This window comes from Perca fluviatilis, chromosome 15 (genome assembly GCF_010015445.1).
Source record: "Perca fluviatilis chromosome 15, GENO_Pfluv_1.0, whole genome shotgun sequence".
NCBI classification, from domain to species: domain Eukaryota; kingdom Metazoa; phylum Chordata; class Actinopteri; order Perciformes; family Percidae; genus Perca; species Perca fluviatilis.
Genome location: NC_053126.1, coordinates 9,069,010 through 9,086,998, shown reverse-complemented (window position 1 = coordinate 9,086,998; position 17,989 = coordinate 9,069,010). Strand labels below are relative to the sequence as shown.

General features: G+C 38.8%; 1 gene segment (V, D, J or C); it reads right to left on the bottom strand.

The window, feature by feature from the left end:
- Positions 1-783: 783 nt before the first annotated feature.
- Positions 784-5,152, bottom strand: LOC120574580. The segment is given in 4 exon segments: positions 784-959; positions 1,518-1,850; positions 1,997-3,459; positions 4,888-5,152. Coding segments are annotated over 3 exon segments (786 nt in total).
- Positions 5,153-17,989: the final 12,837 nt, after the last annotated feature.

The following is a 17,989-nucleotide window of genomic DNA, read 5'->3' as shown; positions in this document are numbered from 1 at the left end:
TCATGATCACTGTGTTTTCAATACTTCAATAATAATAGATAGTTGGCCAGCAGATTTGGCTACAGTATATAAACTATTGGACTAGATTATTGGTTCTAAATTAAAAAAAATTTAACAACTTTAACAGTAGCATAAAAAGGTTTATCCTCATACCAGTACCACATAACTATGTACTTAAACTTACGTAAAGATGGCATTTCTGTTTAATTTAATAAATCGCTAATATACTAGTATGATTATTGCAGCATTTAAAAACACAGAAACCAGCACATTTTCTGTGTTTGGTTGGGGCTCTTTATTCAGCTGATGCTCATTGTGATCAGTCACACCTGAGCTCATTGGCCATGCCTATTCTCTCCAATAAACTCTAAAAGGGATGCAGTTTTTACAGCGTAATTGTGTCCATTAAAATCAACACAATAAACCTTTAATATTACAGGTTTGTTATAGTCAGAGCAATTCACCAGCCAAAAATAATGATTTGGTGTCAAATAACTTAATCAATAACATATTTTATTTTTATTTTTTATTTTCCTCTTTTATGTCTTATTTTATTTAGCTAAATGGATGCAATCATTTTTATTACAGGGGACTCCCATATTATACTGATAATATCCGGGCAATTTAGAGTCTTTTCTTCTCTTGCACATTATTGTTTGTGATGATGGAAATTAACTACCGCAAACACAGAAAAACTGTTCAAAGATGAGTAGGTCAAAAATATTCTTTCCTTTATGTGCTTTATGTACTGAAATGTATAAATCCTGTATTACATTCAGTCTTTAGTCTTTAGTACAACTAAGAGGAAGCCTGCATGTTTACCTTGACCAGGCTGAATATCATGCTATAGAGAAGAGAGGATATGAAGAGGATTACGAAGGAGAAGGCTGTGAACCAAAGGCTGCTGTACTCTTCCTCCTCAAAGGCATCATCTGTGCAGCTCAGAAAAGTAGTAAAATCTAAGAAGAGGGAGGCATAGGCAATTAGGTGTGTGTGTGTGTGTGTGTGTGTGTGTGTGTGTGTGTGTGTGTGTGTGTGTGTGTGTGTGTGTGTGTGTGTGTGTGTGTGTGTGTTGTCAGAGAGAGATGTTTTTAATAAAATAGCACATAAGACATTTTTCTCTCTTGAATTGTGCTCAGGAACTGAAATCAAGCATTATTCACTTTGATCACATATAAAGTGTGGATCCTAATTTAGTGGAGCAGCGTAGTATTATACAGTACTACTGTAAGATATCATTGAAAACTACTCATACATAGATTGTTTAAAATATTGAAGTCATTCATAAACGTGTAACAAAAGTGTCTCCATGCAACATTTATTTGAAAAAGTCAGCACACTTCTCAAGCTGTTAGACAATGTGACGTAGACAGATTGAAACACAATATGACAAACAATATTAAATTGACCGTTTTACAATCACAAAGACAGGTTCTCATGGCAGAGAGTACACACAGAGACAGAACAACACATTAGCACAAACTGCCACATTTAAAGCTGAATCTACTATTTCTTACATTCAATGGAGTTACTCATGGCCTTAGACACATCTTTGGATTGAATAGGCTTTTCGCCTCTACCAGGCCATACGTGGCAGGAGAACATGGTGAAGTTGTTCCACTTGTCTTTGGTGGTGGTGTAAATACTTGCAACTGAGTAGCCTTTTTCGGTCTTCTCTGGGGGGAAGTTAATGCCATCAGTATAGATGGGGGTGTTTTGTCCAATATGTTCTGACCAGGCGATGTAGTAATCCTGCTGCTCTGGATTGGAAACCAGGCACACCAGAGTGACCTCATCGATGATGTCCTCATCTGGGAGGATGTGGACTGTTACTTTTGGCTCGCTCCCATCTGAAAGAGATACTTCATATTTAGGCTTTTACATTTGCTATACATCGATTATGACGTGTTTGTGTGTGTGTAAATTGGCTGCCTCCCCAGACTTACAGGTCACTGTTCTACTAATTTGTCTCCATCAAAGACACTCAGTAACATACCTCCTTTGCGGAAAGTCAGATCTTGACTAGCTAGTGTCATATCGTCTTTCGTGGCAGAACAGCCCACGTTGTTGACTTTGTACCACTCAGTGAGGGTAAGAGTCATTGTGCTGACTCTGCTGCTTCCCATCTGTGTTGTTGGGATGTTGTTGGTCACAGGGGATCCATCGATTTTCCAAGTGATTTGAATTTGATTTACATTAACATTCTGGTCCTGTCCAGTAACGATACACTTAAACATTGCCTGGTTGTTGTTAAATATTTCTTTGGGACTTGGTTGGTTCAGTTCCATTTTGACAGATCCATTTGGAGGCAATGGGTCCTCTGTGGGTGTGGAAGAGATTCAAGATTTACTTTATTGTCATTGTCATGTGTACTTCCATACATACAAAAATGACATATTGTTCCCCAGCTAGTGTCAGTATAAAACAAGTAAATAAATAGGATAAAAACACATAAAATACGATCTATAGCATATAGACATATAAGAAGAGCTTGGGCACAGAATATTAAAGCGCAGTGGAGAGTAGCAGCTTATGCAGAATAGCAGCACATTATGTAAAGTGCAAGTGCAATGCAGTCATGCATTTAGTCCAAATAAAGTGCAGTTCAGGCAGTGGGAGGGGGCACAGTCCATTTAAAATCCTAACAGCCTGTGGAAAGTAGCTGTTCAGCAATCTGCTGATTCTGGAGTGGAGGCTCCTGTATCTTTTCCCAACATTTCATGGCTATGGGTGTAAGAGCCATGGGACGGACGTCATTTAAGCAGTTCGGATTTTGCTTTTTAGGCACAGGAATGATGGTGGCGCTTTTAAGGCAGGTGGGCACCACACCTTGTTAAAGATATCTGCAAAGATATCTTTGAGCTGCTCAGCACACCCCTTCACCACACGCCCAGGGATGTTGTCAGGCCCAGCAGCCTTGCGTGGGTTGACGCTGTCAACATACTTTTTTTATCTGGGCGGCTGTCACCTGGAGTACCTGCTCGTTGGCAGATGATGAGGGTACCTGTGCCTTGTTGCTGCTGTTCACATCAAAGAGTCAGTCTGTAATTATTCATTTTAGAATTTTGAATCTAAAATATCAGACACATGAGAAACAGACATTATTATTTAACATTTTCATTAAAAAAAAACAAGATTAATAAGATAATGCAGGTGGACCCATAGACATAAGAGAGTAAAAAAAAACACATGTGTTGCCTCCAGGGTGAGTCACAGAACAACTATAAGTTCTCCTTGAATCCCAATCAGATTTTGATACAGTGAGCGAACTGACTCTTGTATATTTGTTGTTTTTCTCAGTTGGAGGATATTGTACAGCTGCAGTCAGGCTTTTCCCACTGGCATTGGTCCACTGGAAAGTAAGACTCTTTGGGTAGAAGTCTTGTGCAAGACAGCCAACAGTGATTCTATCTGCAGCCCCAGGTTTCTACTGAACCAAAGGGAACAGAGTTGTAGTTTCTGTGAAACAGTTGTGTTAAAACATGTAAATACCAATAAAATAAATATATTGCACAATATTGCATGATAAAACTGAGGACAAGAACATCTACCTAAACAAAAATATCATGGCTGGTATACTCCTTGGGTGGAAGGTGTGTGCAACACAACCAACAGGTAATTGTTTTGCACAGAACCAAAGGGAACCGTTTTAAAATCCTTCGAATAGGAGATTTTTTAAGTTTAAAATCCTATGAATACAAATGTGCATACATTATCACAGATAATCAATTGTTAATCTAAAAGCCAATGATTGGTTGAATTGTTAAACCACATAACTGAAATAGAGACCCAAAGCTAAATCAAAAAATATTAAACAAATAATGATACAAATAACTTTAACTGGTGATATAACCATGAAATTGTAAACTAACTCAATACATTTTTAAAACTCAGGTCTAATATTAAAAATGCTTTTTGTTATCGTTATAACTACCACCTGCGACAAAAAATCTGCATTATTGTGAATATTAAAATGCTGCTCATTGTTGGAGAATTTGAGCATTTCCCAAACTGGGACCTAAATTGTTCTTTACCATTGTGTCTGGTTTATCTTAATGTTTATCTTTATATCTGTATATTTAATAGTAACTTATGAAGGAATAAATAATTGTGTTCAGACAGACGAGTTGAGTGTGTTAATAGAATGGCTTATACCAACATATAAAATAAAAACCACTACACTGTTTTTTGGAATAAAGAACCTTTAATAGTAAAATTATTAACATAAAATGTGATTTTTAATGAGCATTATTTGCTCCTTTTGGTTTAACGCTAAATCTGAAAACCTAGAAAATTTGTCTGGAAGAATTAAAAATCACTCGATGAAAAAGAATTCCTCTAAAACTAAAAGAGATTACTAACATTTGAACCTACAATGCAAATGATGCATACGGTCTTTCAAAAGTCAGTCGTCGCTTTGGTGTTTCAAATGAAACTAGAAATAGATACTACATACTATGTAATAGTATGTACTTAAATAAATATTTGTTCAGTTGTTTAATTGAAACACATATTGACCCAGTAATTAAATGCATAAATAAAATATTTTCGCCTATTCAGATTTACGGTAACTCTTTCTCTAAGAAATTCAGGTATGGTATGGTGATTAATATCCACGGTAATACAACATTGAATAATAATGTGAATAAAAAGATGCAAACATTCATCAACACCAATTACAATCCAGCTGAATCAATTACAAGATTAACTCAAACCACCACCTGCATTAAGAGGAAGTTTTTCAAATGCTTCTTAAGAAACAGCTGCATTAAAAACATCTGTCTAAACATAGGACTATAACTTAAACTTCTCTAGCACCAATAATGACATTAAAAAGTAAAAAAAAAAACTTCTGACCAAAAATATATTGTTTAAAATGTGACTTACCTGTTACTGTGACTTCAGTCCCGCTGCCCCAGTAGTCAAAGTAATCACAGTGCTGCATCTCCACTCATTGCTGGAACAAAAACCTGACATACCAAAAATAATGTGTGAAAACCTCATAACATGACTAAAGAACATACATTCTGATCAGCATTATCCCCTGATGTCATCCTGTGAGCTATGGGTTTTGTGCTGATTCTTATCAGTTGTTAAAGGGATACGCCCACCGTTTGTTGAAATAGAGCTTATCACGGTCTCCCCAAGCTGTAGATAGGTGGGCCAACGCATTTTTTGTGCATGCATTGTTTTAGTCCGGTGCAACACTGGCAGCGCCGCCGCTAGTTAGCTTAGCGTAGTGAATGGAATCCTATGTTGCCGGCTAGCATGTTGTGAGTAAAAGTGAGCTAACAAAAGACAAAAAAACCACCTAATTACTTGCACTGAGACAAAAAATGCGTTGGCCCTACAGCCAGGATAGACCGTGATAAGCCCTATTTCAACAAACGGTGGCGTATTCCTTTAAAGTTAAGCTTTACTGCAAGATGACAATTATGTCTGTGCACCAACTCTGACTTTTGTGTGTACAAAAGCGGTCCACTCCAGTCCTTTTCCAGGGGCCTGTCTGACCCAGGCCATATAGTAGCTGCTGAATGTGAATCCAGATGTTGTAGAAGTCAATCTGTGGGATTCTCCAGGTCTTCCAATTGCTGGTTCAGATTCGGTCAGAGTCTGACCATCAACACCTGTCAAGAGGATAAAAAAACATCAAGTGAAATAAACTGAAGACACAAATAAAAGCTATGTTAAATCAAGATCAGTGAAAATCTTCTCCTGCCCAGCAGATAGTTAAAAGCAGCAGTCCTGTCCTATAGTCCATCGTGTTAAACTGTGTGCCCACTGTTCTCTGTCCTCCTCTCTGCACTCAGATAAGTAGAGGTGAAAGATATCTGAGTTTTGCATTAACTCCTCCTTTTTGATTGAACAGTGTCCAGTGTTCAATCTCTCCTCAAAACATATTTTCATGTTATGGCTTTCTCCTTAACGTAATTTGTGTTATTCTTACAGTGAGAATAATCTTACTGGATGTTATAATGGTATTCATTTCTTTATTTTAATAATATTATTTCGGTCTTATTACCGGTGAAATATTACAGTGTGCTGTAAGACAGAACACTACGATATGGAACAACACGTTGCTCAGCAACATTATATATATGTACATTGAAGCAATACTGGCATTAGACCCACTGATCGCTGTCCGATTCTCTGATATGAACGCCCGCATTGCATTGTGGGATATCGGCTTTGAATGCATCCAGCCTGGCTCATATCGTAGCCTACTGTTCTGTCTTATCTGTAATATTTCACCGGTAATAAGACCGAAATAATATTATTAAAGGGGTGATAGAATGATTATATAGGGTATTTCACACTGTTCCTTATGGTCTCCTAATAGGGTATGTAACATTTGTTGGGCGGAAAATGTCCCGATTGATATTTTATGGGTACTTATGCATCCCTTTGTTTTGGCCCTATTTGGAACGACAGCTTTTCTTCCAAATATAGTATTCCCATGAATATTTAAATGAGCTACGCGCTGATTGGTTGAGCGAACCACATACACACATACAAACACACACACGGAGCTACACACACAGAGCTACACACACACACACACACACACACATGGAGCTACGCACACACAGAGCTACACACAATCACAAACAGAGCTACACACACACACACACACAGAGCTACACACACACAGAGCTACATACACACACACACACACACACAGCTACACAGACACGGAGCTACACACACACAGACACGGAGTTACACACACAGACACAAACACAGACACACACACACACACACTCACACACACACACACACACACTCTGTGACATGCCCAGACATGCCCGGGTTGCAGCCGTGGCTGCAGTGCGCCTAAAACAGCAAAGACAAAATGCAAAGTTTTGACACTTTCATTACAACTAGTGTTGTTGTAACTAGGGGTGGGCGATACTGGGAATTTTGGTATCAATCCGATACCAAGTAAATACACGGCTAGTATCGCCAATACCGATACCAATACCGATACTTTTTACTTGTAAAGTCACGATCATTGAATAATTTTGTGATTTTGCCTTTAGTTAGTTGATTATGATTATGATAAAACACAGGACAAAGATTTTAGGCAAATCTAAATGTTTTAATGTGTTTATGCAAATTGGTGGTGTTACCACAGTGGTGAATTACTTTTTTACACACATCACATGTGGCAGTGTCTGTATCAGCTGCAGTGAATAAACTCCACACTGCGCTTCTCTTTCTTTCCGACATCATCACGGGCTTCTCTCACTGTTCTGACTCTCCACTCTCCGCCTCTGGCAGAGCAGGGAGGGGGAGGGAGCAGAGAGAGAGAGAGAGAGCGAGAGAGAAAGACAAAGAGAGGTGCGCTGTTTGCACACTGCGCACAGACTTGGAAAGACGCTGTGCTCGGATGAACTCGGACAGAAACTGCAACAAAAGAATCGATCTCATCACGACAGTATCGATCCGATACCAATACTCATCTTGGTATCGATATTATCGATATTTAGATCGATACGCCCAGCCCTAGTTGTAACGTTACCCTTGGGACATAAAAAAACCTCCACCAAAGAATCACTCACCCTGTAGCTAGTCAGCATTGGGAAAATTTAGCGGAGAGTGAATCCCTGCAGAAACGTCCTCTGCAGCGCTGCGTTAGATCCAAACTCCCGCTCCATTGTCCGATATACTCGTTCTAAACACTTTTCTCTGGGCCAGTATTCCATTGTACAGCCTGGAACACTGCATTTACGACCGTGGTTCATTTCCAATATCCTTGAAAAACTTCCAAACTTTCTTCTTTCTAAAGTACACAGCGCAGCTCGTGTGTGAGATCCTGACAGAGCTCCAGCTCATATAACGGGTCTGTGAAGGGAGAGAGGCCGACTGGTTTTAGAATTTACAAAATGACGTGTTCGTTCTGATTTCTGGAGGAAGGAGAGGCTGGGGTTCGGATTGAAAGTTAAGCAAGAGATTTAATAAAACAACACGGTGAAAACGACAGTCAAAACACAAGAAAACATAAAACATGAAACACTGTCAGCAGCAGACTGCAAACATGCTTCCCCTGTCGGGTCACAGTTAGCAGCCATGCGACATGACAAAACAATACACTGCAGCTGACAGCGGACCATAGAACCTGTTCCCTTGTCGGGTCCCAGGCTGGTGGCCTCGAATCTTTCTCATGCTCCCACATTTATTCCTATCTCTAAGGATAAGGACACACCTCTGAATTTCAGGTCACAGACTAAAGTTGATTATCATGTAGTGCTGATTCTACAGAAATATGCATTTCCTTTGTTCTAATCACGTCTAGCTCAACAGGAGGTTGCAGACTCAAAGAGACGTTTCTCTTCATATGTTAATAGTTGGTTTTAACCTAATCTATCTGCAAGAAACAGGAAGAGAGGGGGAGAGAAATAACCAGCTGTTTTTACCTAAGTAGGCTAGTCATTCTAGATTCCATTCCTATTTTCATAACCTGACTGCAGCATACAATTTATTATTTAAAACATAATACATTAGCATAGTTTTAACTTTTTACAACCTAACACTGGGAAGGCATCAAACCCGGCCAGCAGCCGCCGCCTGTCCCGGCAGATTGTGGAGCTCTTGAAGTCCGACACTGTCTTACCAAATTTGCAATTAGCCATCAATTTTCGTAAAACGGCCCATATGTGACCTCCACATAGTTGATTTCTCGCATAAAAAAGTCTCAGAAGTGAATTTAGTGATGGAATAGCAGACGAACATTGTATAAAATTTCTGAGATCTGCGTGAGCTAGATTCAGAAGACCAAGCTGACCTCAGGTCAGTGGTGTAGCCTATGCAAATGTTGGGGCGTGACAAAGACTAGGAGTTGAGGAATTGACGTCAACTTTTAGCTTTGTTGAGATTCGCCCGTTTTCAGCAGCAGAGGAAAGGGGTATCAGTGTGTGATGGTTGGGGTCCGGCTGGCTGTGAGTTCCTGTTCATTTTCTATTTGTTATTTCCGTTTCTGTTTTCCAGGATGCCCTCTCAGCTGTGAGTTTCTGTGTTGTTCTCTATATGCTATTTTTCTGTTTTGCTTCCCTGTCAGTTTCTGTGTCTCTCTGTTCCCCCCGCCCCACCTCCCCTCCTGCCTGCGCCAGCCAGCTGATTGCACACCTGCTCGCCTTCTCACAATCACTCCTTCCGCCAGACACACCTGCCTGTCATCATCTCCAATCAAGCACAGTACTTAAACCCCGGCTCGACTCACCATTTTCGCTTCATCGTTGTTTCTGCCTTCGTGGTGACACAAGCTCCAAGCCTCTCGAGATCACTAATAATCCCAGTGTTGTCTGTTTCCTCTGCCCTAACCTCTCTCTGTGTTCTCTCCCTGCAGTCATCCCTTTCATCCCTCTGTCTCCAGTCAGCTGGCCTCATCCTCCAGTCCACTCCTCACGGCTCCTTGCTCCACGCTACCTCCGGCTCCCCGCCTTCGCCTCTCGCTCCTCGGCCCCTCGGCTCCCCAGCCGCCGCTCCTCGCCTGTTGTCTCCCCCTGGCTTCCTAGCCTCCCCAGTCCCAGCCTGCGTGCGCCGTATCCTGCTCCTTGGCGTCCACGTCCTCACAGCCCTCTCCCTACCCCTTTTCCCCTTTATTACCCAATAAACCTTTTGTTTGTATTGAGTCGTGCGTTTGGATCTGTTCTGTCACTCCCCGTAACACAATGGAATTTTGAGGTTCTATGTATGTCCTATTTACCCTCCAAACTGTCGTTTTTCAACTATTTTTTTTTTTGCATTCTATCACCCCTTTAAAATAAAGAAATGAATACCATGATAACATCTAAATAAATCTTGATAGATGTAGTGTTATAATTTTAAAAATATCAATAAACAACAAAGCAATCCAGCTTCCGTGGCAATAAGACCGAAATAATAACATTAAAAGAAATGAAATGACCATGATAAGATCTTGTGAATTACTCTTGATTAAAACCGCGGTTATTGGGCTAAAAATACCAATAATAGCAAAGCTGTATACAGCTTCTCTGCTGCAGCCCAAGTGGCAGAAATAATTGTGCTGTGATCACTAAAGATGCTTCCCATTAAAATACATTAGTTTAAAAAACGTGCTGATATCACGAAAAAAAAAAAAAAGATAAACGTGTTGAGTACACAAATCCATAGATTAAATTACGTGAACATTTCACAAACGAAACTGGGTTGGATCCAGCAGCCATTAGCAGCAGCAGAGCTACAGAGAACATGGTTGCTATTGAAGGTGATATGATGGGAGCTTCTCTTCTTCTGCTGCAACTGACAGCATGATATCAAGTCTTTATAGCAGACTGTGAGGAAGTTCACTTTGCATAGAGAAGGACACTGACAGGCTATAAAAAAAGGATGGACTGTCCTGTCAAAAGTTGTTAATGCTTGGAATTGTGTTATGAACATGTATTTTGACACTGCAACTAAATAATTTCCCTGAGTGGATCAATAAAGTATTTTGATTCTGATTCTGAATGAAAATGTAATTATTATCACGGCAAAGTTAACACCAATTGAAATTTATTTGTATTAATTCTTCACAAAATTTATAATACAAGTCAGACACGTAAAACAACAGATACATACATTAAATTTACAATGTCTGCTTCAACATGAAATGTTATTGAGACTGTTTCTCTGTGTTGATGATGTTGAACTGAAGCTTACTCTGTGAATGAGAAAAGGACATGTTGAGTTTTTGTACAGCGTTGCTCCTTCCTGTGTCACTGTGGCTCTCGAGCACAATAAGACTCAGACTCTTCATCTGCAGATACAGCTGCTGTCTGCTGTTTTCTCTGGAGACGGTAAACCGGCCTTTGACTGACTGAGAGTAGTAGATGCTGCTGCTAGCACTGCTGATGTAAGCGATCCATTCCAGTCCTTTTCCAGCAGCCTGTCTGATCCAAGCATTATGAATATTACCACCAAACTCAAAATATGTGCAGGTCAGTCTGTGGGATTCTCCAGGTCTTTCAACCACTGGTTCAGACTCAGGTCAGTGTTTGACCCTCAGTACCTACAGACATTTGTGAAAATAATTTGTGTGAGGTTTTTGTCAAGCCTCTCTGCTTCCTTTAACCAGTGTGTTTCTCTGGCACAGTAATACACAGCAGAGTCCTCTGGCTTTAAGTTGGACAGTCTCAGATACACCATGCTTTTGCTGTTATCTCTGGTGAGCGCTACTCGTCCTTGCACACTGCTGGCATAATGTGTTCCACTAGCATCGCTGTAAATAAGCCCTATCCATTCCACTGCTTCTCCTGCAGGTTGTCTGATCCAGCTCATACCACAGCAGCTAAATGTGAAGCCAGATCCCCTGCAGGAGAGACTGAGAGTCTCCCCAGGCTTTTTCACTACTGAACTGGAAGGAATGGACTCCATACTCTGACCTGTACAACCTGATGAGATGAAAGGAGAGAAGAACCACAGAAGAAAGTCAGACAGTCATCTGGGAAGTTTTCTGGTGTCACTGACTGACCATCAGTCCATGTTGTCTGAGAAAAGATAACACAGCAAGAAGCAGGAGAACTCACAGGGCAGAGAGAGAGAGCAACCAGCAGAAGAGTGAGTGTGTTCATCATCCTGAGGCTGGGGGTGTGTGTGATGGAGCTCCACACAAAGTACAAGAGCAGTCAGCAGGACAGAAGTACACTGCACAGACTGGAGATTTGCATCAGGACATAATGGGGAGGGAGTGGCTCCTAAACCAGCACTCTGTTATAGTTTGTATCATTTATTATTTGTTCATTTTTTAATTATAGTTGCTTGTCATTCTATGTTAGATACAATATCACATTCAGAGACAAGAGCACTTTTTGTTTTGAATTGTTCTATCAGTTACACTTTATAATTATGGTAGGTGAATTTTCGTGAATTCATGCATGACTTCATGCATGAAAAAGCAAGAATGAATTAATGTAGTACTTCAGTAATGTACAAGGATTAATAATATCTCATGCATGACTTAATGCAGGAACAATATAATAATTAATGCATCAATTAAGGTATTTGAATCATCAAGATTTCTGATTTATTAATGATGTTCATGTCTTCTTCAAAGAACTGACCAATCACAGCAGTGTACATATATTCAGAAAACCTGTAGTGTTGTAATCATGGTTAAATCCATTTTTAACATTGACAAATAAAATATAATTAATGGTGGCATTAAATTAAATGTATTAAGAGTTTAAGGAGTGGATTGGCAAAATAATACTGAGGTCACTACATTGACAAAAAATACAGTATACTGCAGATAAATTTTTATGGTTGCTGTATTCACAACAACATAAGGCACTTAAGCAGTAATGCCTGAGAACAATGTTCACCCAAGTAGGATATTTATGAATTTTACTTTTTACTAACTTACTACTTGACAATATTTTTTATTTGATGGGTCACAAAGATTTCCAGTCCCATTGTTATGAAGTGTTACCGTTCTATCATTTAACGATCAATAAAGGCTGTTTGTATGGGTACATGTTAAGTTGAACTCAAGAATGAATGATTACATTACATTTGATGCTTTTATCCATAGCAATCTCATGTCAATTTGTGTTTGAGTCACATGCTGGTTGCTGGGTATTTGTGCAGGTCTGTTGGTGGTTTGTATCACTGTGTAGCTTACACGCACACAGTAATACACAGCTGTGTCCTCAGGCTGCAGATTCTGTCCTGTTAATGTCACCGAGCTAGTAGACGTGAGTGTGTGGTAAAGGAACTTGTTCTTCAGAGCATTATTTTGATAAAAGTCTCCTCCACCCCACCGATGGCAAATCTAGTCCATTGGTTTTCCTTCACTCTGTCTGATCCAACCTGTTGCATAGCTGTCATCAGTCAAAGAATAACCAGAGACCTGACAGCTGATGGTCAGAGACTGTCCAGGCTGCACAACCATTGAGTCTGTCTGGATGAGATCAATACTGTTCACACCTGTGGAAACACAAATCAACATTATCTCCATCATTCATCTGACTACCCAGTGTTTCTAATGTGTGTATTAGAGTGAATCCACTGAAAGCTCCTCACAGGATCCAGCAGCCAGCAGCAGCAGCAGAGCTACAGAGAACATGGTAGCTATTGAAGGTGATCTGATGGGAGCTTCTCTTCTTCTGCTGCAACTGACAGCATGATATCAAGTCTTTATAGCAGACTGTGAGGAAGTTCACTTTGCATAGAGAAGGACACTGACAGGCAATAAAAGAAGGATGAACTGTCCCATACCACATAGTCAAGACTATAATGACCATTTATTTTATTAAAGGAAAGAAAATGTAATACAGACACATATTAAAATTACATTTTCTCATCTGATTCTCAAACAAGCACAAAATGTCTATTAACTGTTAATGTGCTATAGTCGGCTGATTTTGTGATTGTCTTAATGTGGGTGTTAAATGTTTTCTCTGAGTCCATAAGTCAGACTGTTCTGGGATTGGCATTCTTTACTTAAGTGATTCAAGGTAAGCATTGATCTTTAATTGTTATTTGGCACTAAAAATAATAAATTATACTTGGCAAACTTTGTGTCATTTTGATCATTCAAATGTGTGTGAATGACAACAAGTGCTACCCAGTTTTACACAGTGTGTGATTTCTCACAATATCTTAAATTGAATTTTCGTATTCTTTACAAACCTTATAACAGAGAAAAAATACATTCAGACTTCTCAATAAAACTATAACTCAGTCAGTTATTCATCATTACATTGTTGGTTAAAATAAAACAGGAAGTCAAAAACCCCCAAATCATCTGCTGCTGTCATTGTGTGCCTCCTTGTTTTATACTCGTACTGCCATTATTATATTTTAGGTCTCCTACTGCCTCCTGTTGGTCTTTGTAAAAAAACTTTTAACTGACGCGCTGTGAACTCCACTGACAACCTGATGTGATGTTTTTATAGCTGAGAAACAAGGAAGGTCACTGAGTTTGCATAAAATCAAACATATGAAGCATCAATGTTGGTCTAACTGGAGTCAATAGAAGAGTTTGTTCCATGTTATTATATCTGCAGAGTGAAAATATGTGCCTGGAATTTTTGTTTTCTTCATATTCAGATACAGACTTTTAATATTATTTTCACACATTTTCCAGACTTTCTTCAAACATTAAAAATCGTTTAATATAAAATAGTTATCTCCATACATGATACAAGTAAATTCACTTTATATGTAAACAATAACATTAAATGCTGTCATCACTCATCTCCACTTTCAGCTGTTTTCTCTTAGAAAATATTTTAATAAAACTACAGTACGTAAAGGAAAGAGTGACATTTTCTTATAGGTCTTTTAATCGCTGGTTCAGATTCAGTCAGAGTCTGACATCAACACCTGTCAAGAGGATTAAAAACATTGTATGAAAAAAAAAATAGAAGATATATAAGATTAAGAACAGTGAAAATCTTCACCTGCCCAGCAGATAGTTAAAAGCAGCAGTCCTGTCCTATAGTCCATCATGTTAAACTGTGTGTCCACTGTTCTCTGTCCTCCTCTCTGCACTCAGCTAAGTAGAGGTGGAAGATATCTGAGTTTTGCATTGACTCCTCCTTTATTGGCTTTCTCCTAACTGTATTTTGTGTTTTCACAAATCATCTCACCATATCTCTTACCATTTTGACTTTGTTTCATATTTTTAACCTGATGTTACCTAATCCTTTATTTTTATTTATTTTTACTTTAAGTAACTTTGTAACATTTTAATGTGTTTATTTACTCTCACTTTTGTCCAATGCAACATACAAATAATGGAATAATGTTACTGTTCATGAATAAAAGTTATTAATAATATTTTCATTCAAAGAATTGCTTTCAGTTCATGTAGTAGATAAATCACCTTGCAGCTTGAGATAGGTAATGTAAGGAAATCTCTAAAAGACGTGTTACTTAGATTTCTGGAGGAGGAAGGAGAGGCTGGGGTCGAATTGAAAGTTAAGCAAAAGGTTTAATGAACAAGATGATGAAAACAACAGTCAAAACACAATCAAACATAAAACATAAAACACTGCCAGTAGCAGACTGCAAAACATGCTTCCCCTTGTGGGGACACAGATTGCATCTATTGCGAAATGACAAAACAAATGTTACTCTGCAGCTGACAGCGGACTGAATCTATGATTCTCCTTGTGGAGTCACATAAAAACAGTCATGTGACATGACAAACAATACACTGTAAACAGCAGACTACAGAACCTTGTGCCCTTGTCGGGTCCCAGGCTTGTAGTCCTGAGACATTCCCCGGATCACACATTTATTCCCTAAACCTGGGTGGTTCCTCAAATGAAATCTTCCCCTATTGGTCAGATGTCTCTCAAAAGAAAGGTGTACGTTCCCAATCAATCCAACTATATGAATACACATTCTTTGTTCTAATCACGTCTGGCCTAGCAGGGGGTGGCTCCCCGAAAAGAGACAACAGTTAGCCTACCTTTCCTGTGGGGACAATGAGTTTTCTACAGCATCTACTTTCATGCTAAATAACCGACATGACCTAATTAATTCTATTAGAAGCTGGAGATGGTGTGAGCCAAACAAATGCTGATTAGGCTTAATCAGTATTAAAACATTCCTTCACTCAGTCACACAACAGTTTACATTTTTAGTTACCTAAAAGTATATTGTACTAAAACATAAGCATATTTTTAACTTTTTTAAACCTAAAAGTAAACAACATCTCATGTCTCCTAAAGTTATATTTGATCAAATTGCTGTTTTTCATGTGAACAAAGCTTATGTACAATATTATTAGACCAAACATCGATTTTTAAACTAGTAAAATTCAGAGCACAAAATTCAACTTTTGAAGAAAATACAGCTGCATTCTACATAATCACTACATAATAAGGTAAATTCATGTTAAACGATTTCTAAAAGTCTAATTCAGTCTGTCTTGTGGGAGTACAGACAATGATGTATCAGTGATTGAAACCTCCAACTATTTAAACTAGGGCTGTCAAAATGAATTCAAACACTTTTAACACCACTAGTTGTTTTTGATGTAGGATTAATGCATGCACGTTTTGTGATTTGGTCCTCGCGACGCTCTTTAGTTTTGGGAAACCAGGAAGCGATGCACAGTAATGTTGTGGGTGGCTAGCAGAAACAAGGCTTGAGCAGAAATGGATAAAGAAAAGAGTTTTGAATGGCAAGTTCAGTTTTAAAGCCCTTCAAGATGGTTCTCTTGACAAGACTAGGGGTAGTGGTGGAATTGTGGAAATTGGTTCTCTGACAAACACATTTTAGATTGTTAATGAAAAGAAATAATGATGTTATGAAAGAGAAACTGACTTTTTGAGGATTCATGTATACTGTACTGTAGATAAATCACCATTTAAAATAAAATCTAAAGACTGTTTCAGCCTTTAGTGTAACAGTGAGCTGGTGTTGAAACCATTAGTGGTCTGAGGGCTCCTCCTCTGGTGGCTTCATATTACAAGTGTTCAGGCTCTGAGGGGTTTTTGTTCAGGTCTACTGATGAGTCACTGGGAGAGTCTTAATTCGATACTGAACTTGTTCTTCAGTGAATCTTTGTAGTTTGGTGGATGCAACACCACCATGTACAATCACTCCAGTCCTTTCCCTGCATGCTGTCTGATCCAAGCTGTGTAGTAGCTGCTACCTGCATTTATTTTTTTTTATTTGCTGCAAACATAAATACATTGACAGCAGCCAGAATCATGTGAATAGTAATATATTTTGCAGCTTTTAATAAAAGACTTTTAATGGATTCAGTGTTTGCAGATGTTTAAAGAAACTGACATACAGAGAAACTTGGAGCCTTTTAGAGGAAAACAGCTGCTCAGGAACTGAAAGGTGACACAATGCAACAAACTAAATCCTTTACAGTAACAGAGATGAAAACTATTGTAGTTCATCCGTTTACAAGTTACTCTTCTGTAATAAACAACATATTTTACCTCATATATAAATATATAAATCATATATCAAATATCATGCAGCATGATTTTTACTTGCTTTTATTCAGAATTCTTAAAAGCCAGTCGTACAACAATCATACTCAAATGTCTGTGTTGTCTCATTTTGAATGACTTGACCTGAGGACATTTCAATCAGGAGAGATTTCCTTGCAATTATGAACATATTTATTGTACAGAAAAACATGTAAAAGTAACGAGTCTCTGGAAATTGGACTCCATCGAAGCCAAATGTCATAAAGGGTTAATGAAACCCAAACATATCCCCCGATGGAGTCCAGATCCTGTGGTGGTGATGAAGGTGCACAGGAACCACCGACAGCCAAGCGCAGACTACACCCGAGGCCGTGGGCGTGACCACCGGTGGTAGAAGGGGAGGAGGCAGGACGCACTCTATTTCCTGAAATGACAACTGCCAACCGTGACAAATGGCCGACTCTGATTGGTTTAACAAACAACTACACAGCTGGATCTGATTTACTACTGACAAGTGACACACCATGAAACAGCTGGTCATTATGAGCGATGGAAAAGGAATATGAAGTCTTCCTTTAAGAACTTACGCTGAGCTTCATTAGTCATGTGAGACAGTGCAGAGTTTATCAGCCCAGGGAGGATGAGGAAAGACAAGAAATGTTTCTTACTGCAGGAGTTGAAGTAGTTTCATATAAGCAACCAGATCGTTTTGGCAATTTTACCAACAAGTTATCTTAATTGTGTTTTTGTGTATTTAATGTTGAGTAATAATATTTCTCAGGAAAGCAGGACGTAGTATAACATAGAGACAAAGCGTCATTTATTATCTAAAAATGATACATAATGTTAAATTTAGGGAAAAAATCGTATAAACTATATAAAATATATGATATACATATTACATTCATATATCATTTTCATTATTTGGCTTCTTCAGCGCAGTAAGAATACTGTAGGATTTTTGTACAGCTGCTCAACCAACTCCAGTCACTGTGGGTGTCGAGCACAATAATAAACAGCAGAATCTTCACTCTTCAGACTGTTCATCTGCAGATACAGCTGCTCTCTGCTCTCGTCTCTGGAGA